We start from the raw sequence: 25,967 nt of genomic DNA on the forward strand, positions 1-25,967 counted from the left end.
TGTCCCTACTGGGGGGTGCCTCCCAGTTAGGCTGCTCGGGGGTCAGGGACCCACTTTAGGAGGCAGTCTGTCCGTTCTCAGATCTCCAGCTGTGTGCTGGGAGAACCACTACTCTCTTCAAAGCTGTCAGTCAGACAGGGACGTTTAAGTCTCTGGAGATTCCTGCTGACTTTTTGTTTGTCTGTGCCCTGCCCCCAGAGGTGGAGCCTACAGAGGCAGACAGGCCTCCTTGAGCTGTGGTGGGCTCCACCCAGTTCGAGCTTCCTGGCTGCTTTGTTTACCTAAGCAAGCCTGGGCAATGGCGGGTGCCCCTCCCCCAGCTTTGCTGCCACCTTGCAGTTTGATCTCAGACTGCTGTGCTAGCAATCAGTGAGACTCCATGGGCACATGACCCTCTGAGCCAGGTGCGGGACACAATCTCCTGGTGTGCCGTTTTCCAGGCCCATTGGAAAAGCGCAGCATTAGGGTGGGACTGACCCAATTTTCCAGGTGCCGTCTGTTATCCCTTTCTTTGATTAGGAAAGGGAACTCCCTGACCCCTTGTGCCTCCCTAGTGAGGCAATGCCTCGCCCTGCTTCGGCTCGCGCGCAGTGCGCTGCAGGGACTGTCCTGCACCCACTGTCTGGCACTCCCTAGTGAGATGAACCCGGTACCTCAAACGGAAATGCAGAAATCACCCGTCTTCTGTGTCGCTCAGGCTGGGAGCTGTAGACCGGAGCTGTTCCTATTTGTCCATCTTACACTGTGGTCGAGTTTGGGATTTTTAATGAAATAATTCATTATAAAAGCCCTTGTTTTTGTAATGTTCGTTCTCACTTGTTTAAGAGTATATAATACAACTGATTGAGGCTTACCAATGAGAATTTTTAAATTTGTGGGTTGACATTTAGTCTTTTCGTGGTATCTTTTTGCTGAAAGAGAGAAAGGGACTCATAGTGAACAGGATGAAGTTGGGAGAGGTAGTTACGCTGTTGCCATTCAGATGTAGAGGGGGCAAAAAGTGTAGATTGTTAGGAGGTAATGGACAAAAAGTATTCCTTTATTATAAGTGGCTATTAATTTTTTGGCATTCTCTGATGTTGGTACAATATACAATAGCAAATGAAAAGTAAATTTACATGTGAATTTATATTGAACCAGAAGTAAACATTTTTTAAGTTGTAGAAAATTTTCAATTTTAAAGCAAAGGTGCTTGTGTATATGTTTTTAACCATTATTTTGGTTGAAATCCAGTTTCTCTGAAATTTGGGTTAGTAAGACAAGCTGTACTATAAACTGAGCACTATGGGAGGATGTTTGTTTTGTGATTAAAACATAGAACTTTGTCATCATGAGTTATATAGGTGTTGACTAAACATAGGTGTTTACCTAAATGTCCAAATCTGTGTAAGTTCTTATGCTTTTGAAATAAAAGCTTTACTTTTAATATTAATACATGTTTATAATTAAAATGGATATTTTTGGACATTGGGAATGAATATATCAAATGATCTATTCCCTGGGACAAAGCACCAGCTCTCAAAGTTACTCACATCCTTGTCTTCCAGGTGATTTTACAACGAGATGTTGCTCTCCATAGGGATGCTCATGCTGTCAGCCACACAAGTCTACACCATCTTGACTGTCCAGCTCTTTGCATTCTTAAACCTACTGCCTGTAGAAGCAGACATTTTAGCAGTAAGTACAGTAAAATTTATTCATGTCTAGAAACATCCCTTAAAGAAAAGTGTAAAAAAAGCCTGGAGTGATATTTGTAAGCCATTGTTACAAGACATTTTTATCTAAAAACATACCCCAACACATATACACAGTTACTTGACATTGGGGTACCTTATTCATTTGTTTATTTATTTTTTGAGACGGAATTTCATTCTCGTTGCCCAGGCTGGAGTGCATTGGTGTGGTCCTGGCTCACTGCAACCTCCACCTCCTGGGTTCAAGCAGTTCTCCTGCCTCACCCTCCTTGTAGCTGGGATTACAGGCGTGTGCCACCATTCCTAATTTTTTTGTATTTTTAATAGAGACAGGGTTTCACCATGTTGGCCAGGCTGGGCGTGAACTCCTGACCTAAGGTGATCTTCCCGCCTTGGCCTCCCAAAGTGTTGGGATTACAGATGTGAGCCACCACCCCCAGCCCCTTATTCATTTTTTATTGCTTCATATCTAATGTAAGATCTCATGAACAATCAGTACCTGGTAAATAATGTTGCTCATGAGGCTATGTGTGCACATGTGGGTGCTTTGCACACATACCTACCTGCTGTGTACTTATATAGAATTTTACTGTTTTTCTTGGTACCTAGTACATCTCTTAATGACTGTAAGATCTCAGTAGTATCTCTATTGATAATAATATTTTAGAAATTCTATAATAATGTTTAAGAAATTCTATAAGATGTCTATAGAAAATTTCAACCCAAGATTAGCATTAATGAGTCAGAAGAGAAGCACAGTGGTCCTATCTTTGATGGTGGATAGAAAAGTTTTTAGAGAAGAATAGTGCTTCTCAAAACCTTAGCATAGCCTCTCTTAGCTACTGTCTTACTTTCCTCCACACTGGGGAGTATACAGATGGTCTCCAGCTTAAGATAAGGCTTGACTAGTGAGCTTTCGATTTTATGATGGTATGAAAGTGATATGCATTCAGTACACACCTCAACTTATGATGAGATTATGTTCCAACAACCCCATCATAAGTTGAAAATATCATAAGTAGAATTTGATTTATGAAACATTTTTGACTTAGATATTTTCAGTTTATGATGAATTTATCCAGATGTAGCCCCATTGTAAGTTGAGGATATATATTTTCTATTTCTCTTTTTCTGTAAAGGTAGAAAAAGAACATACATGCCTATACTCTAGGTCTGTGCTAAGGATTTGGTTTTACTTTCTGGGTGCAACTGATTTGCTTAATGATATCAAGTGAGAAATAAAAGGGCAAGAATTGTTGCTGACCAAAGCTTGATGTGGTCCCCAGCTGTGCTTCTGCACATTGCAGCAATTCTGGAAGATTCTGAGATCATTGTAGCACTTGAGAGAACCAGGCTGGTTTCTGTACCATAGCTTTTGAAGGCAGAGGATGCTAGTAATCCATATGAGATTTCTCACCCCCTGTTGTCCTCTGTAGTAGGGAACTGGTTGATTAGGTTTGTTTTGGGGAATAGTCTTGGTCTTTTTGAGGTGGAATGGAAATAGAGCCTTTAAAGACTGAGTCCGTTGCTATCCAAATCTCCCTTCTAAATTGGTCCCTAAAATCCTTAGAATATTCTTGGCATGACTTTTGAAATGAGTTAGAGGATTTATGGACTGATCAGGGAATAAAGTTCTCCTTGTCTCCTTTCTCTCCTTTGATTTCTTCCATTTTGTGTCTCTCTTTTTCCCTCTCTGTTGTTTTTAATACCTTTTGCCTTTCTTTCATTTATACCCAAGGTGGATTGCTGTTCTGTGGTTGAGCTCCCTGATGGGTTAAATGATTTTCAGTGTTGTGCTCTGGGAACTTAAGCAGATATATGACCTTGATCAAATTACTCAGCTGCTATAAGTGCCACAGTTTCTTTATTTCTTTATGTAAACTGGAGTGTTGTGGTGGTGATTAAATAAGATAAACTGCTTAGAATAATATCTGACACATAGTAAATATTTTATATATGGTTTTAATCTTCATTATAATTATCATTCTGATTATACTTCATTCAGCCCCTTGAGCAGATACGAAACTACCTGAGCTGTGTTTTTTAATGTAGAGACAAAAAAAAAAATGTTAGGTATGGAAGAATAGTCAATCCTTTTTGCCAGCAGGGTTCCCTGTGCTTTACACAGGTGCTTGTGGAATGTATATTGATGTCCTCTAGTGAAGGAACTGTAAGATGGGAGCTGTTTAAATCTGGTCTCTATGCTGACCATAAGGATAGAAGGCTGACACGAATGCAAAGATGGCTGGAGGGGAGTGGCTTGTGAAGGCATATAACTGGTAAAACAGGGAACTAAAAATTGAGACAGAGGAATTGGATGTGTGACAGTCATTCAAAGGAAGTGAGTTAAGAGGTAGAAAATAAGAGCGCTTCCTTTTAATGCAATAACAGCATCCCTGAAATCTGAGTTTGCAGTAATACAGATATAAATAAATTAGACATCTAGTTCCAGTCAACTAGGTTGATTCTAGTTCCATTTGCACAGGGCTTGGGATGCTGCTTCTGAAAAATTAAGTTTTAGTTATGCTATTTGTAATGCCAGATGCCTTTGGTTTTTTGGTTGGTTGGTTGGTTGTTTTGTTTTGTGTTTTTTTTTTTTTTGGCAGTTGAATTCAATTCACAGACAACAGTGTTTGTCCAAGTAGTTGTTGAGTTCTAAGAGGCTATGGAGATGCTGCTATAGCATGACTAGCTGACTAGTCAAACAGACCTCTAGGCCATGAGTACTTGGAAGGCATGACTGTGTCTTATTAAACTTTATTCCTGGTGCCTGGTGTCAGTTACACAGTAGGAATTCAGTAAACGTTTGAAGTAATTAAAGACCTTCTCTTAGAGATTTTGTACCATCACATTTTCTTTTAATAGCATCTGTTCCTTAGTACTTTTAGATTACTGTTTTTATCTCTTATCATTTTTCTTTTACCCAAAAAAGAAACATAATACTATTAATGATGTAGGTTTATACTAGAACTTGGAATTTTAGAATTGCACTTAAGAGATGACTACATCAGTGCTGTATATTCTGAGACTCATAGTCCACAAGTGACATGTTAGTTTTGAGTTGTGCCCATGATTTTACCGAGAAGTAACATCCATCTTATATGAGAGTCAAACAACCCATGTTGCTTGATGCCCAGTCTGCCTTTTGATTCTTTTGTCTGGATTTGTCAGAGAGAATTGGTTGCTAGGTAGTGATTATGAGGGCCAGTGTGCTGTGTAGCAAAGAAACACCCAATGGGTGGTGGTGTGAATGGATTGGATTATATAGCATGGGTAGTCCAGGCTCCAGAAATGGATTTATAATCAAAGTTGAAATCCAGCTCTACCACTCTGTATTTGCATGACCTTGGGCAGATTACTTAACATTTCTTAAGTCGCAGTTAACTTTGTAAAATGAGAGTTTGTGAAGGATAGTGTAGGGTAGTGGGTTAAGGGCTGGGGCTCTGTGGCCAGACTGCCTCGGTTAGAATCCTGGTTCTTCTAATTTACCAGAGCTTGTTATTTTCGACATTCTGTTGTCAATCTGTAAAATGAGGATGATAGTAATAGTGGCCTACTTTGTAGAGTTGTTGTTAGGATTAAATAAATTATTACCTATAAAGTGCTTAGCATGATGTCTGTACATAATGAGTGCTCAATAATTGTTAGATATTTATTACTTTCTAAATTAAATTAAGCCTTTTGTTAAGGAAGCTGTCAAGAAAAATAATTGGTTAAGGAAAAGACCTTTTCAAAATAAGTGGACTCAAACTGTTATGTGGTAATCACTGAGAATGGAATTCTAGTGAGGAGTAACTATTTTCTACTTTAGATTTTTTTTTTTTTTTGAGATGGAGTCTTGCTGTGTTGCCCAAGCTGTTGTGCAGTGGCGCAATCTCAGCTCCCTGCAACATCTGTCTCCTGGATTCAAGCGACTCTCCTGCCTCAGCCTTGCAAGTAGCTGGGATTACAGGCATTTGCCATCAGGCCTGGCTAATTTTTGTATTTTTAGTAGAGATGGGGTTTCAACATGTTGGCCTGGCTGGTCTTGAACTCCTGACCTCAGGTGATCTGCCCACCTTGGCCTCCCAAAGTACTAGGATTACAGGCGTGAGCCACCACATCCGGCCTACTACTTCAGATTTTTAAACAGTGAACATGCTTTAATTTTATGAGCATCACTCCCCTCCCTCCTTATACCAAAAACGTAAAGTATCTTCGTTAGTCTTGTTCAATGTAGGAACATTTTTTGTTTTAAACAGTATGATTTTAAGAGGCAATATGAAACAATCCTTATTTTGCTGTTAAGGAAAGACAAGGCAGTTTCAAAAAGGGTTTCACTCAGTAACAAAACTTATTCCACATCTCAGTGTTACAAGTACTGTAGTTCAAGCTAGGTATTTTATTTCTATAATTTTAGCTGTAATAGTGAAACTCTTAAGTAATAGGAAGAGATAAAAGAATATTTTAGGATAGTTTGTAGATTCCCCATTTCCTAATTTCAAAATTAAAAAATACTGCTTACACACATTTGTATTTGTCCTCATTCTATTTCCATTGATCTAGATAAGTTACTTTATTTTACAATGGCATCTTTGGCTGGGAGGAATTAAATGTTTTGCTCAAGTTTAACATTAACCTGATCATAGGTGAATTAAATCAATTAAACAAACATGTTTTAATTAAGAGATTAAATGATAGAGTGTGATAATGGGTTTAAAAGCATTTTGTAACTCTAAAGTACTTTGTAAACTATGGAGTACTCTGCAAATATGAATTATTGTTGCAATGGGAAAGCATGCTGAAGCAATTACCACATATACTTGATGGCCTCTAAGTACACTACTAGGATGATTATCCCAGCAATGACAGAATGACTAGGTTTAGTGACTGCATTTAGATGCTTGAATCACACAGTTTCCTGAGCTAATTACAAGCATACAGTGAGAGGCAAAGGTATAAGATGGACATGCTAAGACACTCAAGATAGGGTTCCAGTGGGGTGCAAGAACCACACTACCTGAATCCTGGGTCACTTGTTGTAGTTTGTCCAGTCTTCCTGTATGCTGCATCAACTTTTCCTGCTGATAGTGTGGTACGGTTACCAGGACCTGAGTTGATGGTGAGCCAAGGGGACTTGACAGATGGAAGGTGTCTAGATCCAACATTTGCTTGCTCTACTGGAGAGATGCAAGGCAACTGGTCACAGCTATAATTGGCTGTTAAACTGTGGAGTTGCTTATCTGCATGCCTCTGGCAGATGACATAAGAGGCTAGGATAGCGTTAACCAATGGGTGTTTGATTCAGGGATGACGTAGCTATCGATCTGGATGTGTGACTTAATCCATGCTTTGTGAATACTTAAGGTTTGCTTGATCCTTCCGTCTTTTCTTATCTATATATAACACTCTTGCTTTCTTCCTTTTTATCTATCTTCAAACCATCCTTTGTATCTATATGCAAAACAAATGTGTTCTTTTTTTTGTATTTATGTCCTACAGGTTGTGAACACCTACCTTAGTTTCTAGTACCTAATTTTCACTTGTGTTTCAAAAGTTACTTGTTTACTATCTATGCAGAGTTTCATCCATATCGCTTGTTTCTCTTGCTCTCTGTATAGCAAATTGAACATTATTAAATGATACAGCAAACTCATCTCACAATTATTATCATTACTATTATCTTCTAAAAGCACAAAGAACTTTTGTTTTGTTTTGGTAAAGGACTAATAAATACTGTAGCATTGGAATCTGTATCTGTGTGGAAGGGGGAAAGTTGTTAAAGAGTTTGAATACCTCCAGCTTTTTCCGTGTATGTATTTCATTGAATTTGGTCTTTTCAGTGTTCAACCCTGGATAAAATGTTCAGCTTATACAAAATTGACATGTCTTAAAAATATGATATGATGCTGCTTGTTTCCAAAAAGAAAGTCATTTTTCATAGCTAGAGCCAGAAATGCTGTAAATTTCTTCCAGTAAATCAGACCTTTATAATACAGAGAAATTAAAATGGAACACTCCTCCTGGAAGATGATCTGTCTGGAAAATTCCTTGCTAGGAAATTGTCTATGGGAAAAACTCAGAAAACAGTAGGCTGAATTAGTGTTGCTGCTCGATAATATTTGAAATCAAAATCCAATTTAAGCAGTTGTATATGTTGTAAATTGTATATATTCCTTCTATTTTAGTGGATGTACATTTACAAATTCAGTTTTATTTTGATAAGCTGTGATAGTAATCAGAATTGTCAAAGTAATAATTATACATAATTTAATAAATCTTTGTTTTTACTGTTATATATAAATTGGTCTTAACTTGAATATTTAAAATTTTATTTTTAGTATAACTTTGAAAATGCATCTCAGACATTTGATGACCTCCCTGCAAGATTTGGTTATAGACTTCCAGCTGAAGGTTTAAAGGTAAGACAGTTGGTAATACATTGTAAAGACACAAGGTATTTAATAAGGTGATTTTTATTGTTTATTATTTAAAGAATGAAATCATTTCTTACTATTTATTATTATAAAACCTATACGTAGTCATTTGTAAAGGGTCAGATTACTCAAAAGATATCAGAAAGAAAGGGAAAATCACCTAGGATTGTATTATTCTGAACTAGCTGTGGTTAACATTTTGGTATATCACATTTCAGACCTGCTTTTTTAGGATACGTGCTATGCGTGTGTTTGTAGATGTATGTATGTGTGTGTGTACATATATATGTGTACACATATATGTACACATATATGTGTACACATATATATGTACACACACATTTACATATATATGTAAATGCTTTCATATACAGTGAATCCATATTTAACACTAATAGAAACATGCTATTTGGTTACCTACCTTTTTCTTTTAATTGTATGTTTTGATCATGTTTTTTCATGCTGATAGGTAAGGATTTACATTATTAATTGCAACAGCTGCATGGTTTTGCAATATCATGAAATAGTATGGATTTTGAACATTGCTTTAGTTTTTCATAGTGGATATTTAGGTTGTCTAGTTTTTACTATTACAGTGCTACAGTGAATGTTTTTGTCTTTGTGTATTCATCCATTTATCTCCATAGGATACATTTCCAAATGTAGAATTGCTTTATGGCATGAATGTTTAAAATTTTGTTCTGTATTTTCAGTTCTTCCTCCAAAAAGTTTGGAACGATCTAGAATTCCATCAATAACATCTGAGACTGTCCTTTCCCCCATACCCTCTTAAATACTAGATATTATCAAACTTTTGCTAATTTGATTTTAAAAAATCTAATGAACTTAAACATATTTTTTGCTGTGTGTGTGTGTGTGAGAGAGAGAGAGAGAGAGGGAGGGAGAGAGAATGGACTATTAATGCTCTTTGCCCAATTTGAAATTAAAGTGTCCTTGTGCTTTGTAAGAGTTCTTTATATATTGGAAGTATCAATTTATTGTTTGCCGTATATGCCTCAGATTATCCCTTCTTCAGTTTTTCGTTTATCTTTTAATTTTTTTTAAGATTTCAAAAGTTTTGTTTATGTAGTTAAAAATTCTTCTTTTTCCTCTACCTCTGGGAGTTAGAAAGTCCTTTCTCATTCCAAGATAATATTAGTTTTTTGTTATATGAATACATGAAGTTGTGTGGAAATGTACCACAGAATGTTTTCAGTTTATTCTAATTTTCTTAAAATTTCTCTCTCTTTTTTTTAAGGTAGGGTTTCACTCTGTTGCCCAGACTAGAGTGCAGTGGCACAATATTGGCTCACTGCAACGTCCACCTTCTGGGCTCAAGTGATCCTCCCACCTCAACCTCCCGAGTGGCTGAGACTAAGTGTGCACCACCATGCCCGGCTAGTTTTTGTATTTCTGTGTAGAGATGGGATTTTGCCATGTTGCCCTGGCTGGTCTTGAACTCCTGAGCTCAAGTGATCCACCCACCTCAGCCTCCCAAAGTACTCGTATTTCAGGCATGAGCCACCGTGCCTAGCCAGAATTTCTTAGTAAGATACCACAAACCTATTATTCTTAATTAGGATGGCAGACACCTCTCGGAGGGGCATTCAACTTTTAAATTATTTAAAAAAAATTCATAGCATTGTATGACTGTTTCTCATAAAAATATTTCAACCGCAAAGAAATATACGTAAGAAAAAGGAAACACCTTCTTTTATTCTTTCCTTACCTATATGTAGCAGTCACACTTCCCTCTTCAGAGTCAAGTATTATCAATGATTTTACAGACCTTCAGATCCTTTTCTGAACATGTAATACTTTTTCGTTCTTTTTTGTTCATAAACTTATGAACGTGTATAGTTCATAAATGATTATCATTTGTATATATGAAAAGTTTCTTAATTCTTACAATGGAATCCACTCTAGCTAGTTTTACCCAGAAAGGGATTTATAAAGGGATAAAGATGTTCAGAGTATCATAGCCTGGACAGGCAGTTTCTAAAATGTTTCAGGAATAAAACTCAGAACCACCTTGCAGGACTGGCTTTATAGATGAGTGGTGCAGCCAATGGACCCTCACACTACATTTTTTTTCTCTCATCAGGAAGCCTTTGTGGTTTTACCTCACAACATTCGGCCTCTTCTGCCACCCAAGCTAATCAAAGACATACGCTTTTTCAGACTGTTTCCTTACATGTCTACTTCCAAATCCAACACTTGGATTTTTCTGATTGATAGACTTTTGGCCACATAGTTACTTGCTACATATTTTGGTGAAATACCTAGCTATGAGGAAAGCTGGGAAATACAGTATAGGGTTTTTATTGTTGTTGTTATTTTTGTTGTTTTAGCCTACTTTGGGAAGGTGGAATGCGTAGTGGGTTCAGAAAATTTGGAGCACCATGAGTGGACAGATGTCTACTGCAATAATTATCCTGCAAGGCTGGGCTGGGTGCAGTGGCTCACATCTGCAGTCCCAGCACTTTGGGAGGCCAAGGCGGGTAGATCACTTGAGGTCAAGAGACCAGCCTGAGCAACATGGTGAAACCCTGTCTCTACCAAAAAATACAAAAAGTAGCTGGGCATGGTGGCGCAAGCCTGTGGTCTCAGCTACTTGGGAGGCTGAGGTGGGAGAATCGCCTGAACCCAGGAAGGTGAGGTTGCAGTGAGCCAAGATCATGCCATTGCACTCCAGCCTGGGCGACAGAGTGAGACCTTGTCTCAAAAATAAAAATAAATAAATAATACTCTGCAGTTTGATTCCCCTACTTCTTCTGTTTTAGAGCTCTTTCCACAGCGGCATCTATAAATCTAGTATGTTCCTGTTAAGCACTGCATGGTATTCTGTAATATGAATGATCATAGTTTATTAGTAATTTCCTCTTAAAAAATGCATATATGTGTATTTTTACATTTATGTATTACAAATACATGTATGTATCTTTACATTTACATAATGTATTAAAATACATATATAAGTATTTTTAATTTACATATTTAATTTTACATATTTAATTTTAAAATACATATATACGTATATATGTGTATATATATACGTGTATATATATGTGTATATATATACGTGTATATATGTGTATATACGTGTATATATGTGTGTGTATATATACGTGTATATATGTGTATATATACGTGTATATATGTGTGTATATATACGTGTATATATGTGTATATATACGTGTATATATGTGTGTGTATATATACGTGTATATAGGTGTGTGTATATATACGTGTATATAGGTGTGTGTATATATACGTGTATATAGGTGTGTGTATATACGTGTATATAGGTGTGTGTATATATACGTGTATATATGTGTGTATACATACGTGTATATATGTGTATATATACGTGTATATATGTGTGTATATATGTGTATATATGTGTGTGTATATATACGTGTATATATGTGTGTGTATATATACGTGTGTATATATGTGTGTGTATATATACGTGTGTATATATGTGTGTATATATATGTGTGTATATATGTGTGTGTAGATATATGTGTGTATATATATGTGTGTATATATATGTATTTTTTTTCCCCCAAAGTTGTTATTTCTCTAGGATAGAGGTCTGGAAGTAGAATTGATGAAACCAATTGGTATATATATCTAAAAATTTCACAGATACTGCCAAATTACCTTTGCAAAGGCTGTGCTAATTTATTCCCATTAACACTGTAGGAGAATACTTATCTCCCTATATACTCTTGCCAACACTGGATATTATCAGTCTTTTTACCTCTTGCCAATCTGATGGGCAAAAGTATTATCTTGTTTTAATTTGCATTTCTCTGATTACTAATGATGATCTGGCAACCTTTCTTTCATTCTACCATAAGGAGTCAGACTATTCCTTCTCACTGAAGAGCTTTTCTACTGAATAAGCTTATTTTAAAGAGCTCCATTAATTCTCGATAAGCATAATCTTATTGGTGCTCCTCAATTACTATGCTACTATAAATTTGGTTTACATTTAAAAGATATGTTGACGAATTTGTTTATTCACTGCCTGACCAAAAAAAAAAAACAAAACGGTGTTAGATATCTGTCTGCTTTTTGCACTGTGACAATATAGGGCAAGAAGAGAAGTGAAATATTCTAACAAAATTATTGGATTATTATGAGTAGCTTTTATAGTTGTGTGACTGGTTTTGCCATTCCCCAGAATCAGAATTTAAAATGCCAGCCATACAAAGATTTACATTTGTTTACAAGGACTTGATAATAATGAAGTGAGGTAGCTCACTATAGTATAATGTCTGTAAAACCAATTAAATAATACTTAAAAAATATAACTAATTTAAAAATATGATATGGTTATTAAGAGACTTAGCTGAAAAATACTTTTTTTTTTTTTTTGAGACAGAGTCTCGCCCTATTGCCCAGCCTGGAGTGTAGTGGCATGATCATAGCTCACTGAAACCACCAACTGCTGGGCTCAAGCCATCCTCCCACCTCAGGCTCCTGTGTAGCTAGGACTATAGGAGTGTGCTACCGTGCTCGGCTAATTTTTAAATTTTTTCAGGAATGGAATCTTGCTATGTTTCCCAGGCTGCTTGCGAACCCCTGGCTTCAAGCTATCCTCCTGCTTCGGCCTCCTAAAGTGTTGGGGTTATAGGCATGAGCTACTACACCTGGCTAAAATATCTTACTTTTTTTTTTGAAATGGAGTCTCACTCTGTCGCCCAGGCTGGAGTGCAGTGGCGCAATCTCGGCTCACTGCAAGCTCCGGCCTCCTGGGTTCATGCCATTCTCCTGCCTCAGCCTCCCGAGTAGCTGGGACTACAGGCGCCCGCCACTACGCCCGGCTAATTTTTTTGTATTTTTAGTAGAGATGGGGTTTCACCGTGTTAGCCAGGATGGTCTCGATCTTCTGACCTCATGATCCACCCACCTTGGCCTCCCAAAGTGCTGGGATACAGGCGTGAGCCACTGTGCCCGGCCCAAAATATCTTACTTTTAAACTCTGCCCAGAAAGTTTAGGTGAGATAGTTTTTGTAGGTCTAATTTAGGTTCTATATTTTGTAGCTTTTATAACATCCCTGGATTCCATCGGAATCATTTATAAGACATCAGATATTTATAGTATATCAGTTGAAATTCTGTTTGCATTCTATTTATATATGCCCCAATATTAGGTTAATTGTATTTAAATCCTTTTTCTGTCCTCTCCTGTATTTTAAAAAATACTATTCAAGTATAAGAAAATGAGAAAGCCAAGGAATTTTGAGCTATTTGAACTTTAATGTAAATATGTAAATCTTTTCATGGATTAAAATATGGCACATCAGTGTTACAGAAGTTTTAAAAGAAAGATTTTATTTTTGTATCTAGGTAAGTCCTGTGTTTGTAGTTTTATATTTTAATTGGCTGTTTAGGAGGTTACCTTTTCCAGACAACCTTTTTAGACCTTGTAACCTTTGAGTACCATTAGTAATTAGTTTACAGTTCATTTGAACAGTATATTTATATGTTTTGGCAAAATTCAGAACGATACAACTGTTCTTTTTGGAAAACACGTTTCGTCTTTGAAAAGATAAATAATGTTACTTAGCAGTATAAATATACTTTCCTATGTCCTCAAAAAATTGGTAAAAATTACCTTTCCCCATCCCCTTCCCCCACTCTATGCTTAGGAGGCCAAGAATTATTATTGTATAATGTAACATAGGACTCTATTTTTAGTTTTTTCAAATAGATAACCAAGTATTAAAGAATCATTATTGAGTAGTTACTATGGTTTGGGTATGGTTTTTTTGTGCCCACCAAATCACATGTTGAAATTTGATCCCCATTGTGGGGGTGTTGGGAGGTGGGGCTTAGTGGGAGGTGTTTGGGTTATGGGGGCAGATCCCTCATGAATGGCTTGATGCCATTCTCTCTCTGGGTAGATGGAATTAGTTCTAACGGAATAGATCAGTTCCCCCAAGAGTGGGTTGTTATAAAGCCAGGACACCGCTTAGGTTTGGTCCCTCTTCACATATGCCCACTTCTCCTTTGGCCTTCTCCATCATGTTTTGATGCAGCCCTCACCAGAAGCTGAGCAGGTGCCAGTGCCATGCTTCTTAAACAGCCTGCACAACCATGAGCTAAATTAAACTTCTTCCTTTATAAATAACCTGCCTCAGGTGTGCTGTTATAGAAACACAAAATAGACCAAGACAGTAGTCAAGACTTTACATGTAGATTTGTAATGCTAGCAAGCAAGGCCTCTTGCTATACTTTTTATTGGAATAATTTAGTTACACATTGAGGGCCAGTCTCAGGAGAATCAAGCTTCTCCAGATTTCTTGTTTCTATATTTTTAGGAAGTGCCTTGATAGGTGCAGGAGATAATGATTGTTAAAAAATTGAAAACAAGATTTATCTCTGATAAGGAAGCTTTGATCAATAAGCCAAGTGTCAGATTACCTGAGTATAATTATCAATGGCAAATCTCATTTTCAGCAACACAACTTTTGGGCTAGATTTGCCATGATCCACATATACTGTGTTTTGTAACCTGGTAGTCAGGGTATATTCTTTATGTTGAAGAGGAAGAAGATAGAAAAGATGAAGATCATGGGATGAGGATTTGCCCTAGACTATGCTGTTCCTACTATCCAGAACAAAGTCGCAAATAAGCAGTTTTTCCTCATATGATGTATAATTTATTTCTCCTCACATTATTCATTAAATTAGTGCCTATATCATCACCAGTTAATTTTCCACAAACTAGGCTTGTTCTTTGAAAGTTAATTTACCAGTTAATTTCAAAATTCTTATTACAGGAAATGATTTTGTTTAATATAAAGTCTTGAGATTAGAAGAGAGTTTTTTTCCCTGGTGAAGGAAAATGCAAACATTGCAAAGAAATGTGGTTGTTTGGATGTTTTATTTGTGCTACTCCCTTTGCCTGCTTTCTTTGCAGGAAAGAAGCTCAGTGCCACTTAGTATATTTTTCCTCTCAGAACACTTACACAGTTTTGTGATGTGAAGAAAGCCTTGGTTAAGTCTCAATGTGCTGGACTTCCTCACCCTTATGTTACAGTATCACCCTCAGTTTGTAAACTAAAACAAAGGTCAGAGTTCCTTTTTCAAAGGATAAATAAAGAAATAGCATTGCCAAAATAAAGAGTAAAACCATCTGGTTATACATGAAATAAGAATTCTAAGATCTAAGGACATTTTCAAATGCACGTAGTTAGATGGTATAAAAAGAATACTTTTGAGGCCGGGTGCAGTGGCTCACGCCTGTAATCCCAGCACTTTGGGAGGCTGAGGCAGGTGGATCACGAGGTCAGGAAATTGAGAGACCATCCTGGCTAACACAGTGAAACCCCGTCTCTACTAAAAATACAAAAAATTAGCCAGGCGTGGTAGCAGGCGCCTGTAGTCCTGGCTACTCGGGAGGCTGAGGCAGGAGAATGGTGTGAACCTGGGAGGTGGAGCTTGCAGTGAGCTGAGATTGTGCCACTGCACTCCAGCCTGGGTGACTGAGTGACAGAGCAAGACTCCGTCTCAAAAAAAAAAAAAAAAAAAAAAGAATACTTTTGTAGTGAATTTTGAGCTTCTAAAATAAACCCTTTCCTCTTAATTTCAAAAAGTAATGGTTGCTTATTCATTTATTAAATGAAGCAGGAATATAGCATTTCATTTGATTTAGAAAATATTTCATCATGGCAAATTATCACTTAGAGAAGAGGGGAGATAAAGACACACACACAGAGGAAGTCAAAGGAGGCTCAGGTTTTTGATTTCATAAATCAACACACTCCCTTCATTTTCTCATTGCATTACTGGTCATCTTTTTTGTTCACTTAGTAGTTTTTATTAGATTTTCTTACTGGCTTTCTCAGTTCAATATGGCAAAAGACTAATTTTTTATTCTTTTGCTCATGAAAAAATATTTTTCTCATTAGAAGAGTGATATATGCTCACCATTAAAATTGAGATGATACAGATATGAAAAAGAATATGGCTCATGGAGTAGAATTGGTATAATTAAAATGACCATACTGCCTAAAGCAGTCTACAGATTCGATGAACTTTCTTTCAAAATATCAAATATCAATGTCATTTTTCACAGAAATAGAAAAAACTATCTTAAAATTTATATGGAACCAGAAAAGACCTCAAATAACCAAAGAAATCTTGAACAAAAAGAACAAAGCTGGAGACATCACACTACCTGACATCAAAATATGTTACAAGGCAACCAGGTGTGGTGGCGCACACCTGTATCCCAGCACTTGGGGAGCCCGAGGTGAGTGGAGCATTTGAGGTCAGTAGTTCGAGACCAGCCTGACCAACATGGTGAAACCCCGTCTCTACTAAAAATACAAAAATTAGCCGGACATGGTGGTGGGCACCTGTAGTCCCAGCTACTCGGGAGGCTGAGGCAGGAGAATCACTTGAATGGAGATGCAGGTTGCAGTGAGCTGAGATCATGCCACTGTACCCCAGCCTGGGCAACAGAGAGAGACTCCCATCTACAAAAAATATATATATATAATGTGTCTATATAATGTATTTATACATATATACACACACATATATACATATTATGCACATACATATATATATAACAAGGCTATAAGAACCAAAACAGTATGGTATTGATATAAAAACAGACACATAGACCAATGCTACAGAGTAGAGGATCCAGAAGTAAATTCACATATTTATAGCCAAATGATTATTGACAAAGATGCCAAGAACATACATTGGGGAAAGGACAGTCTCTTCAATAAAGAATGCTGGGAAAATTGGTATCCATATGCAGAAGAATGAAACTGAACCCTCATCTCTGACCATATACAAAAATCAACTCAAGATGGACTAAAGAATTAAAGCCCCAAAACTATAAAACTATTGGAAGAAAACATATGGAAAACACTTCAGGGCATTGATCTAGGCAAAGATTTTACAGCTAAAATCACAAAAGCACAGACAACAAAAAGAAAAATAGACAAATGATGCTGTATTGAACTAAGCTTTTGCACAGCAAAGGAGTCAACAGAGTGAAGAGACAACCTGTTGAATGGGAGAAGATGTTTGCAAACTCTCCATGTGACAGGGGACTAATATCCGGAATATATAAGGAATTTGAACATCTCAACAGCAAAAAGACAGTCTGATTTTAAAAAGGGCAAATGATCTAAACAGATATTTCTCAAAAGAAGACATACAAATGGCCAATGGGCATATGAAAAAAATGTTTAACATCACGAATCATCAGGGAAATGTAAATCAAAACCACAGCGAGATAGCATCTTAATCCAGTTAGGATGACTATTATTAAAATGACAAAAAAATGACAGATTTTGGCAAGGATTCAGAGAAGAGGGAACTCATACACTGTTAGTGGGAATGTAAATTAGTACAACTACTGTGGAAAATGGTATGGAGATTTAAAAAAAAAAAGCTAAAAAGGGGTTGGGGGAGAACTAAATATAGTACTACCATAGGATCCAGCAGTTCCACCACTGGGTATTTATCCAAAGGAAAAGAAGTGTATCAAAGGGATACCTGCACTTGCATGTTTATTATATCACTATTCACAATAGCCAAGATGTGGAATCAACCTACTGTCCATGAATAGATGAATGGATTAAAAAAAGTACATATATGGAATGTAATACTATTTGGCTATAAAAAAGAATGAAACCATGTCATTTGTTGCAACATGAATGGAACTACAGATTATTATGTCAAGTGGAATTATACAGGCAGAGAAAGAACAAATACCCAATGTTCTCACTCATTTGTAGGAGCTAAGAAAGTTGATCTTATGGAGGTTGAGAGTAGATTGATAGATACCAGAGGGTGAGAAAATGATGTGGTTGAGAGGGGGAGATGAAGAAAGGTTGGTCAGTGGGTACAAACATGCAGTTAGATAGAAGGTGTAAGTTCTAATGTTTGATAACAGAGTAGGGTGACTATAGTTAGCAATAATGTATTAAGTATATTTTAAAGTAGCTAGAAGACAGAACTTGAAATGTTCTCAACACATAGAAATGATAAATACTCAAGGTAATAGATTCCTCAAGTATCCTGACTTGATCATTACACATTTTATGCATGAAACAAATTATCACATGCACCCCATAAATTATATAAAATTAAATATCAATAAAGTTTTAAAAGAATATGAAAATCATACATAATTCTACAATTAAAGATTATAATGGTAGATGTTTGGGTACAACTGTGTGAACTTATGTAGACACATTCATGCCTTCATTTTATGCACTTATATGTGTTATGCAACTTAAAAAAATTGGCAATATGTTGGATGGCATATCCAATATCATGAATATCTTTCCATATAAAAATCTGTACATTCATATCATCATTCAAAATTATACAATTTATTATAGTACTTAAATTACACCATAATGTAACCAATCCCTTGTGTCATTGGACATTTAGATTGCTTTCACTTTTTAAAAATTGAAATATTTCAAGCATAGACTAGAGTATGAGAATAACAGAGCATCCTGTATATCTGCTACCTAGAGGTTAATATTTTACTATTTTTTTGAAAGAAGAAATAAAATATTACAGATACTACTGAAACATCCTTTTTGTCCTACCATATTCTGTTCCCTTACCTCGCTCCTTATAGATGATCATTATCCTGAAACTTATGTGTATCTTTCCATTTATGTTATAAAACATATGTATATATATTTTTTCTACCATATATACATCTATAAATGTTGTGCTTCCATTTAAATTTTCTTTGCTCTGGTTTTAAAACTTGCTTTTTCATCTAACACTATATTTGAAATTTTTGTTATTACATATTCCTAATTCATTTTAACTGTTGCATACTGCATTTTATGAATATGCCACAATTTATTTTTTCATTCATTTGCTGGTAGATGCCAGTTTTTTACTTTCTTTTTTAGTGAACATCTTTTAAATATGTCTCCTTGTATACATTATAACTAGATGCCAATTCACACTCATCAAATTATTAAAAATACGAGTCTAACAATATCTACAACTGGCAAGGATATGAAACCAGGTATTTTTATATACTGCTGGTATAAAAGAATGTCCAGCCACTTTGATGAGTTTAGTAATATCTCCCTTCTTCTGTAAGTGATAAGTAATAAAATAATTCATTATATTTTACATTTGATATATTCCCTGTTTCATGAAATAAGTGAATGAGTAATCATCACCTTTGAAATTAGCAGAATAACTAATGGCAATGACAGTACCCTTATTAAGGTATTGTAATTGTTCTCCCTACTTTTGTTTGCCTGCACTATCCCTTCTTGCCAGTTGCCATTCTCTTTGAATTCTGAGTACTGAAGTAATTCCTCTTGTTAGGATCTGACCATCTCCATCATTATGATCCCTTTAATCAGATTGATAAGCAAATTGTACCAACTTTAATTAACCAGGTTGTGTTCAACTATAAACTGAGTTATAATGACAAATTGCAAATGGCAAGTGCTGCGGTGAGTGAGGGTCTTTTTTGTTGTTGTGGTTGTGTTTGTTATGTTTTGGAAAACAGTATGTTTTTTGTTTCATTACCGAAGAATTCCTCTTAGTCTTGATTCTTTTTTTTTTTTTTTTTTTAAGACGGACACTCGCTCTGTCACCCAGGCTGGAGTGCAATGGTGCAATCTCGGCTCACTGCAACCTACGCCTCCTGGGTTCAAGCAATTGTTGTGCCTCAGCTTCCTGCGTAGCTGGGATTACAGGTGTGTACCACCACGCCTGGCTAATTTTTGTAGTTTTGGTAGAGACAGGGTTTTACCATATTGGCTAGGCTGGTCTTGAACTCCTGACCTCAGGTGATCTGCCTGCCTCGGCCTCCCAAAGTACTGGGATTACAGGTCTGAGCCACCACACCCGACCTACATTTGTTTATAATACTAAAGGAGAATTTTTCTGATGCCTGTTAAGTTTTCATGGATTTACTTTTTGCATTTGTTTCTGAACTCTTGCTGTCAAAGATTTTGTTAAGAATTCTGTAGTTATTACATTTAACCTCTTTATGTTTTTACAGGATTTGTCAAATACTATAGAATATGAATTATGCATAAATATTCTTTACTGGGTTGTACTGATTATGTGGCAATTGTAGAGGACATGCATTGCTAGTGTAAGCATAATCCACTTAGAATTATTGTTTTTAGAGAAATTATTTTGTTGCATGTAGCTAGAATGGCAATGTTTGATTGGAATTTTTTTTTTTTTTTTTTTTAGAACGATGATGTGGTTGTAGTATTAGTATGAATGTAACTACCATAGTTTGGATATTTGATCCTTATGTTGAAATCTGATCCCTAGTGTTGGAGGTAAGGCACAATGGGAGGATGTTTGGGTCAGGGAAGTGGATCCCTCACGAATGGCTTGGTGACTTCTGCCGTAATGAATGAATTCTCACTCTTAGTTCCTGTGCGAGCTAGTTGTTCAAGAGTCTGGCCCCTCTCTTCTCCTCTCTTATCATGTGATCTCTTCTCAAGCAGGCTCCCCTTCACCTTCCACCATGCATGAGTGGAAGCAGGCCATCAGAAACAGATGCTGGTGCCATGCCTTTTGTGTGTGTGTATGTGTGTTTTCTTGTATAGCCTGCAGAACTATGAGCCAAATAAACCTCTTTACAAATTACCCCGCCTCAGGTATTCCTTTATAGCAATATAAGTGCACCAAGACAGTAACATATGCCTCCCTCCCTGCCTCCCTCCCCTTTTTCATTTCTGCTCCTCTTCATTCCAATCCTCTCCACTCCTCTCCTTCCCTCCCCTTTCCTCCCAACCCTTCTCCTTCCCTCTCCTTTCCCTTTCTGTTCTTTCCTTTCTTTCTCTCTCTCTTTCTCGTTATTCCACTCCCTCCTGGCTTGTATTGTTTTTCAATGAAAAGTCTGTTGCCAGATGAATTGGAACTCCTTTTATATTATTTCCTTCTTTTTTCTTGCTGCATTTAGGATCCTCTCTTTGTCCTTGACCTTTGAGAGTTTGATTAGTGTAGGTCTTGGGGTAGTCTTATATGGGTCAAATCTGTTTGTTCTCTGACCTTCCTATAGCTGGTTATTTATATCTTTCTCAAGTTTTGGAAAGTTTTTAATTATTTTTTTGAATAAGTTTCTATACCTTGCTTTTGCTCAGCTCCCTCTTGAACACCAATAATTCTTAGAGTTAGTCTTTTGAGGTAATTTTCTTTATTTTGTAGGAGATCTTTATTGCTTTTCACTCTTTTCTTTTTTCTCTTCTGTGTATTTAAAAATAGGCTGTCTTTGACTTGGCTGATTCTTTCTTCTTGATCCATTCTGATGTTGAGAGCCTCTAATGAATTTTTCAGGTCAGCAGATGTATTTCTCAGTTCCAAAATTTGTTTGATTTAAACAAAATTATTTCAATTTTCTGGTTAAAATTTTCTGATAAATTTCTGAATTTCTTTTCTGTGTTATCTTGGAGATCACTGAGTTTCCTTAAAACTACTATTTTGAATTCTTGGTTAAAAAGTTCACATATTGCCATCTTGTTAGGGTTGCTTATTGGTTTCTTGCTTTGTCCATTTGGGGATCATGGTTCCCTGCTTGCTCTTGTTTCTTGTGGATGTATGTCAGTGTCTTTGAATTGAAGGATTAGTTATTTATTCTGTTCTTCTCTGTCTGGCTTGTTTTGGTTTCTATTGGATGTATTTGGTTAGAGGTTATTTACTGCTAGGTTACTGCCTCCTTTGTGGCTTTAGGTGATGCCTTAAGCTTAGGTTCACCTTGGCTCTAGTAAATTATCAAAGTGCTGCCCTTCCCAAAGGGCAGGTCCCAACGGGGATATCTTGGCAGTGTGGGAAGGCTGGCTGTGGAGGTTCATGCCCGGTGGACCTGTGGGACAAACCTACTGTATGGTGCTACTGAATAGCTACTGTGATTTGGCATCTCCTTTGGTAGAGTTACAAAGGAGGGCTCTCCTTTCCAGGGCTAGGGATTGTAGTCCTGCTTCCCCTCTTAGTCTCTATCTACCTCATGGATATTTCTCCGTTCAGGTACTTGTGATGCTTTCTGTGGGTTAGGGAAGGGACAGATCTCCTCCTAGGGAACCGAAGATAGTGGGCAATCTGGTTCCACTTTGGTCTTACTTTTCCAGTGTAGAAACAGTGAGTTGGAGGGAAATTTTCCTTGCAGTTGGTGCTGGGCAAAATGGGGGGAGGGGCATAGTGGATGTGGAAGTCTGATTCTCTGTCTGCTGGGAGTTTTTTTTACTTCTCTGTGGCCCTGGGAATGATCTCTCCTTACGTTTGAGTTGTGGCTTATTTCTGGCCATAATCTCATTGCTGTACATTTGTTTTTCTTTTTCTGTGGGGGGAGTCAAGCCAATTTGCTTCTGCATCACCATTTTGGAACTGGAAGCCAATCTATATGGCTTGAGTTTGATTGCTGTAATAACCGTGTTGAAAAATATTTCCTACACTATATGGTTTAGCATTGGAGCAAAAAGTTAGTGTTTGCAGAAAGGCACTCAGAGCAGAGTGCAAATTTAACAAGAATAAAGCAAATATTCATCATTGGAAGGAAGACCACAGTTGTACTTCCTTGCAAAACAAAAACCAAGTGCTTTATGGGATTAAGAAGAGGAGCTATTATATGAGCAAATGAAAGAGTGATACATTTTATACCCAAGATATGTATAAACACTTTCCATATCACAAGCTGAGCAATATAATTTCTGGGAGGAGAAATTGCCAAATCCTGTGGAATAGATGATTGGTGTGACCAGTTCAGGGACCATACAGAACTGTTGTTAAGGCATTGTCTCATAGCTTTAATTGCCTCCTTCCTTTATAAATGAAATCAGTGAATTTGATCATCTTTTTATGTGTTTATTCACTTTTTACATAAGATAGTCATTTGATTTTTCTGTTTTAATCTGTTACCAGATTTTTTTTTTTTTTTTTTCTAAGACAGAGTTTCGCTCTATTGCCCAGGCTGGAGTGCAGTGGCGCAATCTTGACTCACTGCAACCTCCACCTCCTGGGTTCAAGCCATTCTCCTGCCTCAGCCTCCCAAGTAGCTGGGACTACAGGCGTGTGCCACCATGCTCGGCTAATTTTTGTATTTTTAGTAGAGACGGGGTTTTGCCATGTTGGCCAGGCTGGTCTTGAACTCCTGACTTCAGGTGATCCATCTGCCTCGGCCTCCCAAAGTGCTGGGATTGCAAGTGTGAGTCACTGTGACCAGCCTGTTACTACATTTTCTTATGTCAAACCATCCTGCATTCCTGGGAAAGCAACTTGCTGTTTACTTTTTAAATTCATGGTTATCTTGTGGACGTCTTTTCAGTTTAGTGTATACAGGTCTTCCTTATTTTTTTAAATGGCTGCATTATTTTCCTGTTGTATAAATATACTATAATTGTTTAAATAGTTGCCTTGTGGATATGCATGATTTCCAGTTTTTGCTGTTAAAAATAATGTACCAATGACTATCTTTCCACATACACCTTACATACTCAGGCTAGCATTTCTGCATAATAAATTTCTAGAAATTTATTTATTACGTGCGTTTCATTGTCTGCTAACATGAAAGAAAGTTAATTTTTAAGACATATTTGCTTGGTTTGAAAATGTCAAATATTGTTAGAAAATATACCAGTTGGTTGTCTTTGGGGTGATTGACTTATGCATGAGTTTGCTTATTATTATTAATTTTTTAACTTCAATACAAAAGATAGAACTTATTTTAGAAAACTAAATGCTTATGAAAGCAAATGCTGCTTTAGAAGTTCTGTGATTGTGAGCAATTTTACATGCCCAATAATACATCTAGCATAATGCAAAACACATGACAAATTGAAAAGATATTTGTAGAAGTAAGTTGATTGATTTATTGAGTGAAACAGAGAGATAATTTTTACCAATTCTTTTTCAGGGTTTTTTGATTAACTCAAAACCAGAGAATGCCTGTGAACCCATAGTGCCTCCACCAGTAAAAGACAATTCATCTGGCACTTTCATCGTGTTAATTAGAAGACTTGATTGTAATTTTGATATAAAGGTATGATTTTCTTTTTTCATTTTTTTTGTTTCCTATTTGTTCAGTTAGCTAATTTAAATCATTTAAATCCTCCCTTGTTTCAGAAAACATTTAAAATTTAAAATCCAGTAAGATTGAAAATAAACTGGATGCATAGAATAGAAATAACGTTTACTGGTTCTAAGAATTTTCAGGCATTTGTTGGACATCTTGAACTGTGATTTAACGGTGGAATGTTACTTGATCTCATCTAGGAATGAAAACTTAACTTCAGCCTTTAGTTTTATGCTTTTACCCTTCCAGTATCAATCTCAAACCTGCATCTATACCTGTATCTACATTGTCATTGAGGTTTCTCTTTCGTAGTAAGTTAAATCTGCCCCTGTATAAAGTTTCTTCTCTCTGACATGGGTTAAGCTAGCATTTCAGATAGTAAAACAAGGTTTACCCACCTCCCTCACCATATATCACCAGTGCTGCTCTAGGTGTATGGTTTTTTAAAGTCTGTTTTGGGATTGGCATTGGCAAAGGAGCCACATTGAGGCCTATGTAAAATAAACCTTGATGTAACTGTTACTGGACTACCTCAGAGCTGAGTGTCATATAGTGTCCTGCATGTATCTCCCAGAATAGGACATGGGCTATTATTTCATGTCGCTTGGTCTTAGATAATTTGTTCAGCAAGAAAAACCGCCCTGTCATGCTGCACATGAATTTTCTCTGCAATTTTGATTGCATGGAAGAAATGATACCTCCATAATAAACTTATGAGAGGAATAAAATAATGAATATAAAGGGATTTGAAAATATATAGGACTGTGTAAATGATAGGTATTGTTACTACTTTATGTTAGTTCCAAATATAGATTCTCAATTGCCTTTAAATGGGAATAAATTAGAGCTTGAAGTCAAAGTAGTAGACTTCCTGCTCCTCAGAGTTGTTTATGATAGTTTAACTGTTTTATCCAGAACTAAACTATAATAATTACAGGTTGCTTCAGTTAAAATTAAATGTTATTGTAATGTTTCATTAATTTCTTGCTGCTAAGAAATTAAACTAATTCTATTGATCCCAAGGTTTACTACACTATTATGCTGTGTAATTTCTGGACTCGGTACAGTCTGATAATTAGAAACTAGAATACTTTTTTGCTGTTGTTATAACTTTCCTTTATAGGCAGGGATGGCAGATGGTACACTTTGAAAATTAGGGAAATACTGTTAATGAATATCTGTTTTGGAAGATGAAACCACAACTCAAGAATGAATACAGTAGGCTTATTAGCCTTCTTGTCCCTTTAGTGGATCCTCATCATGAGTCTGAGTACTTCTAAAGGAGTTTAATGATTTAGTCACTACTCCAGCTCATCTCTTTTCACTGCTTGCCTTGAATTTTATGTTGCAGCCATACTGCCTACCTGAACTCTCTCAACTGGCTGTGCCATGCTGATCATACATTGGTGCCTTTACATGTACTATTTTCTCTGTCCAAGATCTCTGTCTCCAATGATCTTTACCACCCATTTATCTATCTCATCGGTTACATGCTAGCTGAGGATGTTACCTCCTCAGGAAGCCTTACTTTTCTTTCTACTTCCTCTGTTGCAGTGCAGACCATTCCAGCTCAATGTGCCACCCTTCCACTTTGTAAATACTTCCTTCATTGCTTTTTATCACACTGTTATTACTTTTTATTGAATATATGTATATCTCACTTATTTGTGAATTGATGGTGTTTAGAGTTCATGTTTTAATCATATTTATATATCCAATTTGTATTATAGTGCGTGGTAAACAATCAATAAAGACTTATTAAATCAAACTATGTAATAGCCTTTTGCTTATGTGTCT

The 25,967-nt window shown here is 36.6% G+C and overlaps 1 protein-coding gene across 3 annotated transcripts in view; it reads left to right on the plus strand.

The window, feature by feature from the left end:
- The window catches only part of RNF13 (ring finger protein 13), a 181,521-nt gene that overhangs the window by 51,871 nt on the left and 103,683 nt on the right, over window positions 1-25,967 (plus strand). For 2 of the 3 annotated variants that reach the window (XM_032173827.3, XM_032173828.2), the window contains exons 2-4: window positions 1,548-1,677; window positions 8,015-8,095; window positions 24,012-24,137. In XM_032173827.3, the coding sequence (XP_032029718.1) occupies window positions 1,564-1,677; window positions 8,015-8,095; window positions 24,012-24,137 (321 nt within the window). In that variant the 5' untranslated portion in view covers window positions 1,548-1,563. Of the gene's footprint in view, window positions 1-1,547; window positions 1,678-8,014; window positions 8,096-24,011; window positions 24,138-25,967 lie in introns of those variants that run through there. The other variant, XM_058427085.1, reaches the window with a different exon arrangement.

Source organism: Hylobates moloch, unplaced genomic scaffold (assembly GCF_009828535.3).
Source record: "Hylobates moloch isolate HMO894 unplaced genomic scaffold, HMol_V3 SCAFFOLD_13, whole genome shotgun sequence".
Taxonomy (NCBI): Eukaryota; Metazoa; Chordata; class Mammalia; order Primates; family Hylobatidae; genus Hylobates; species Hylobates moloch.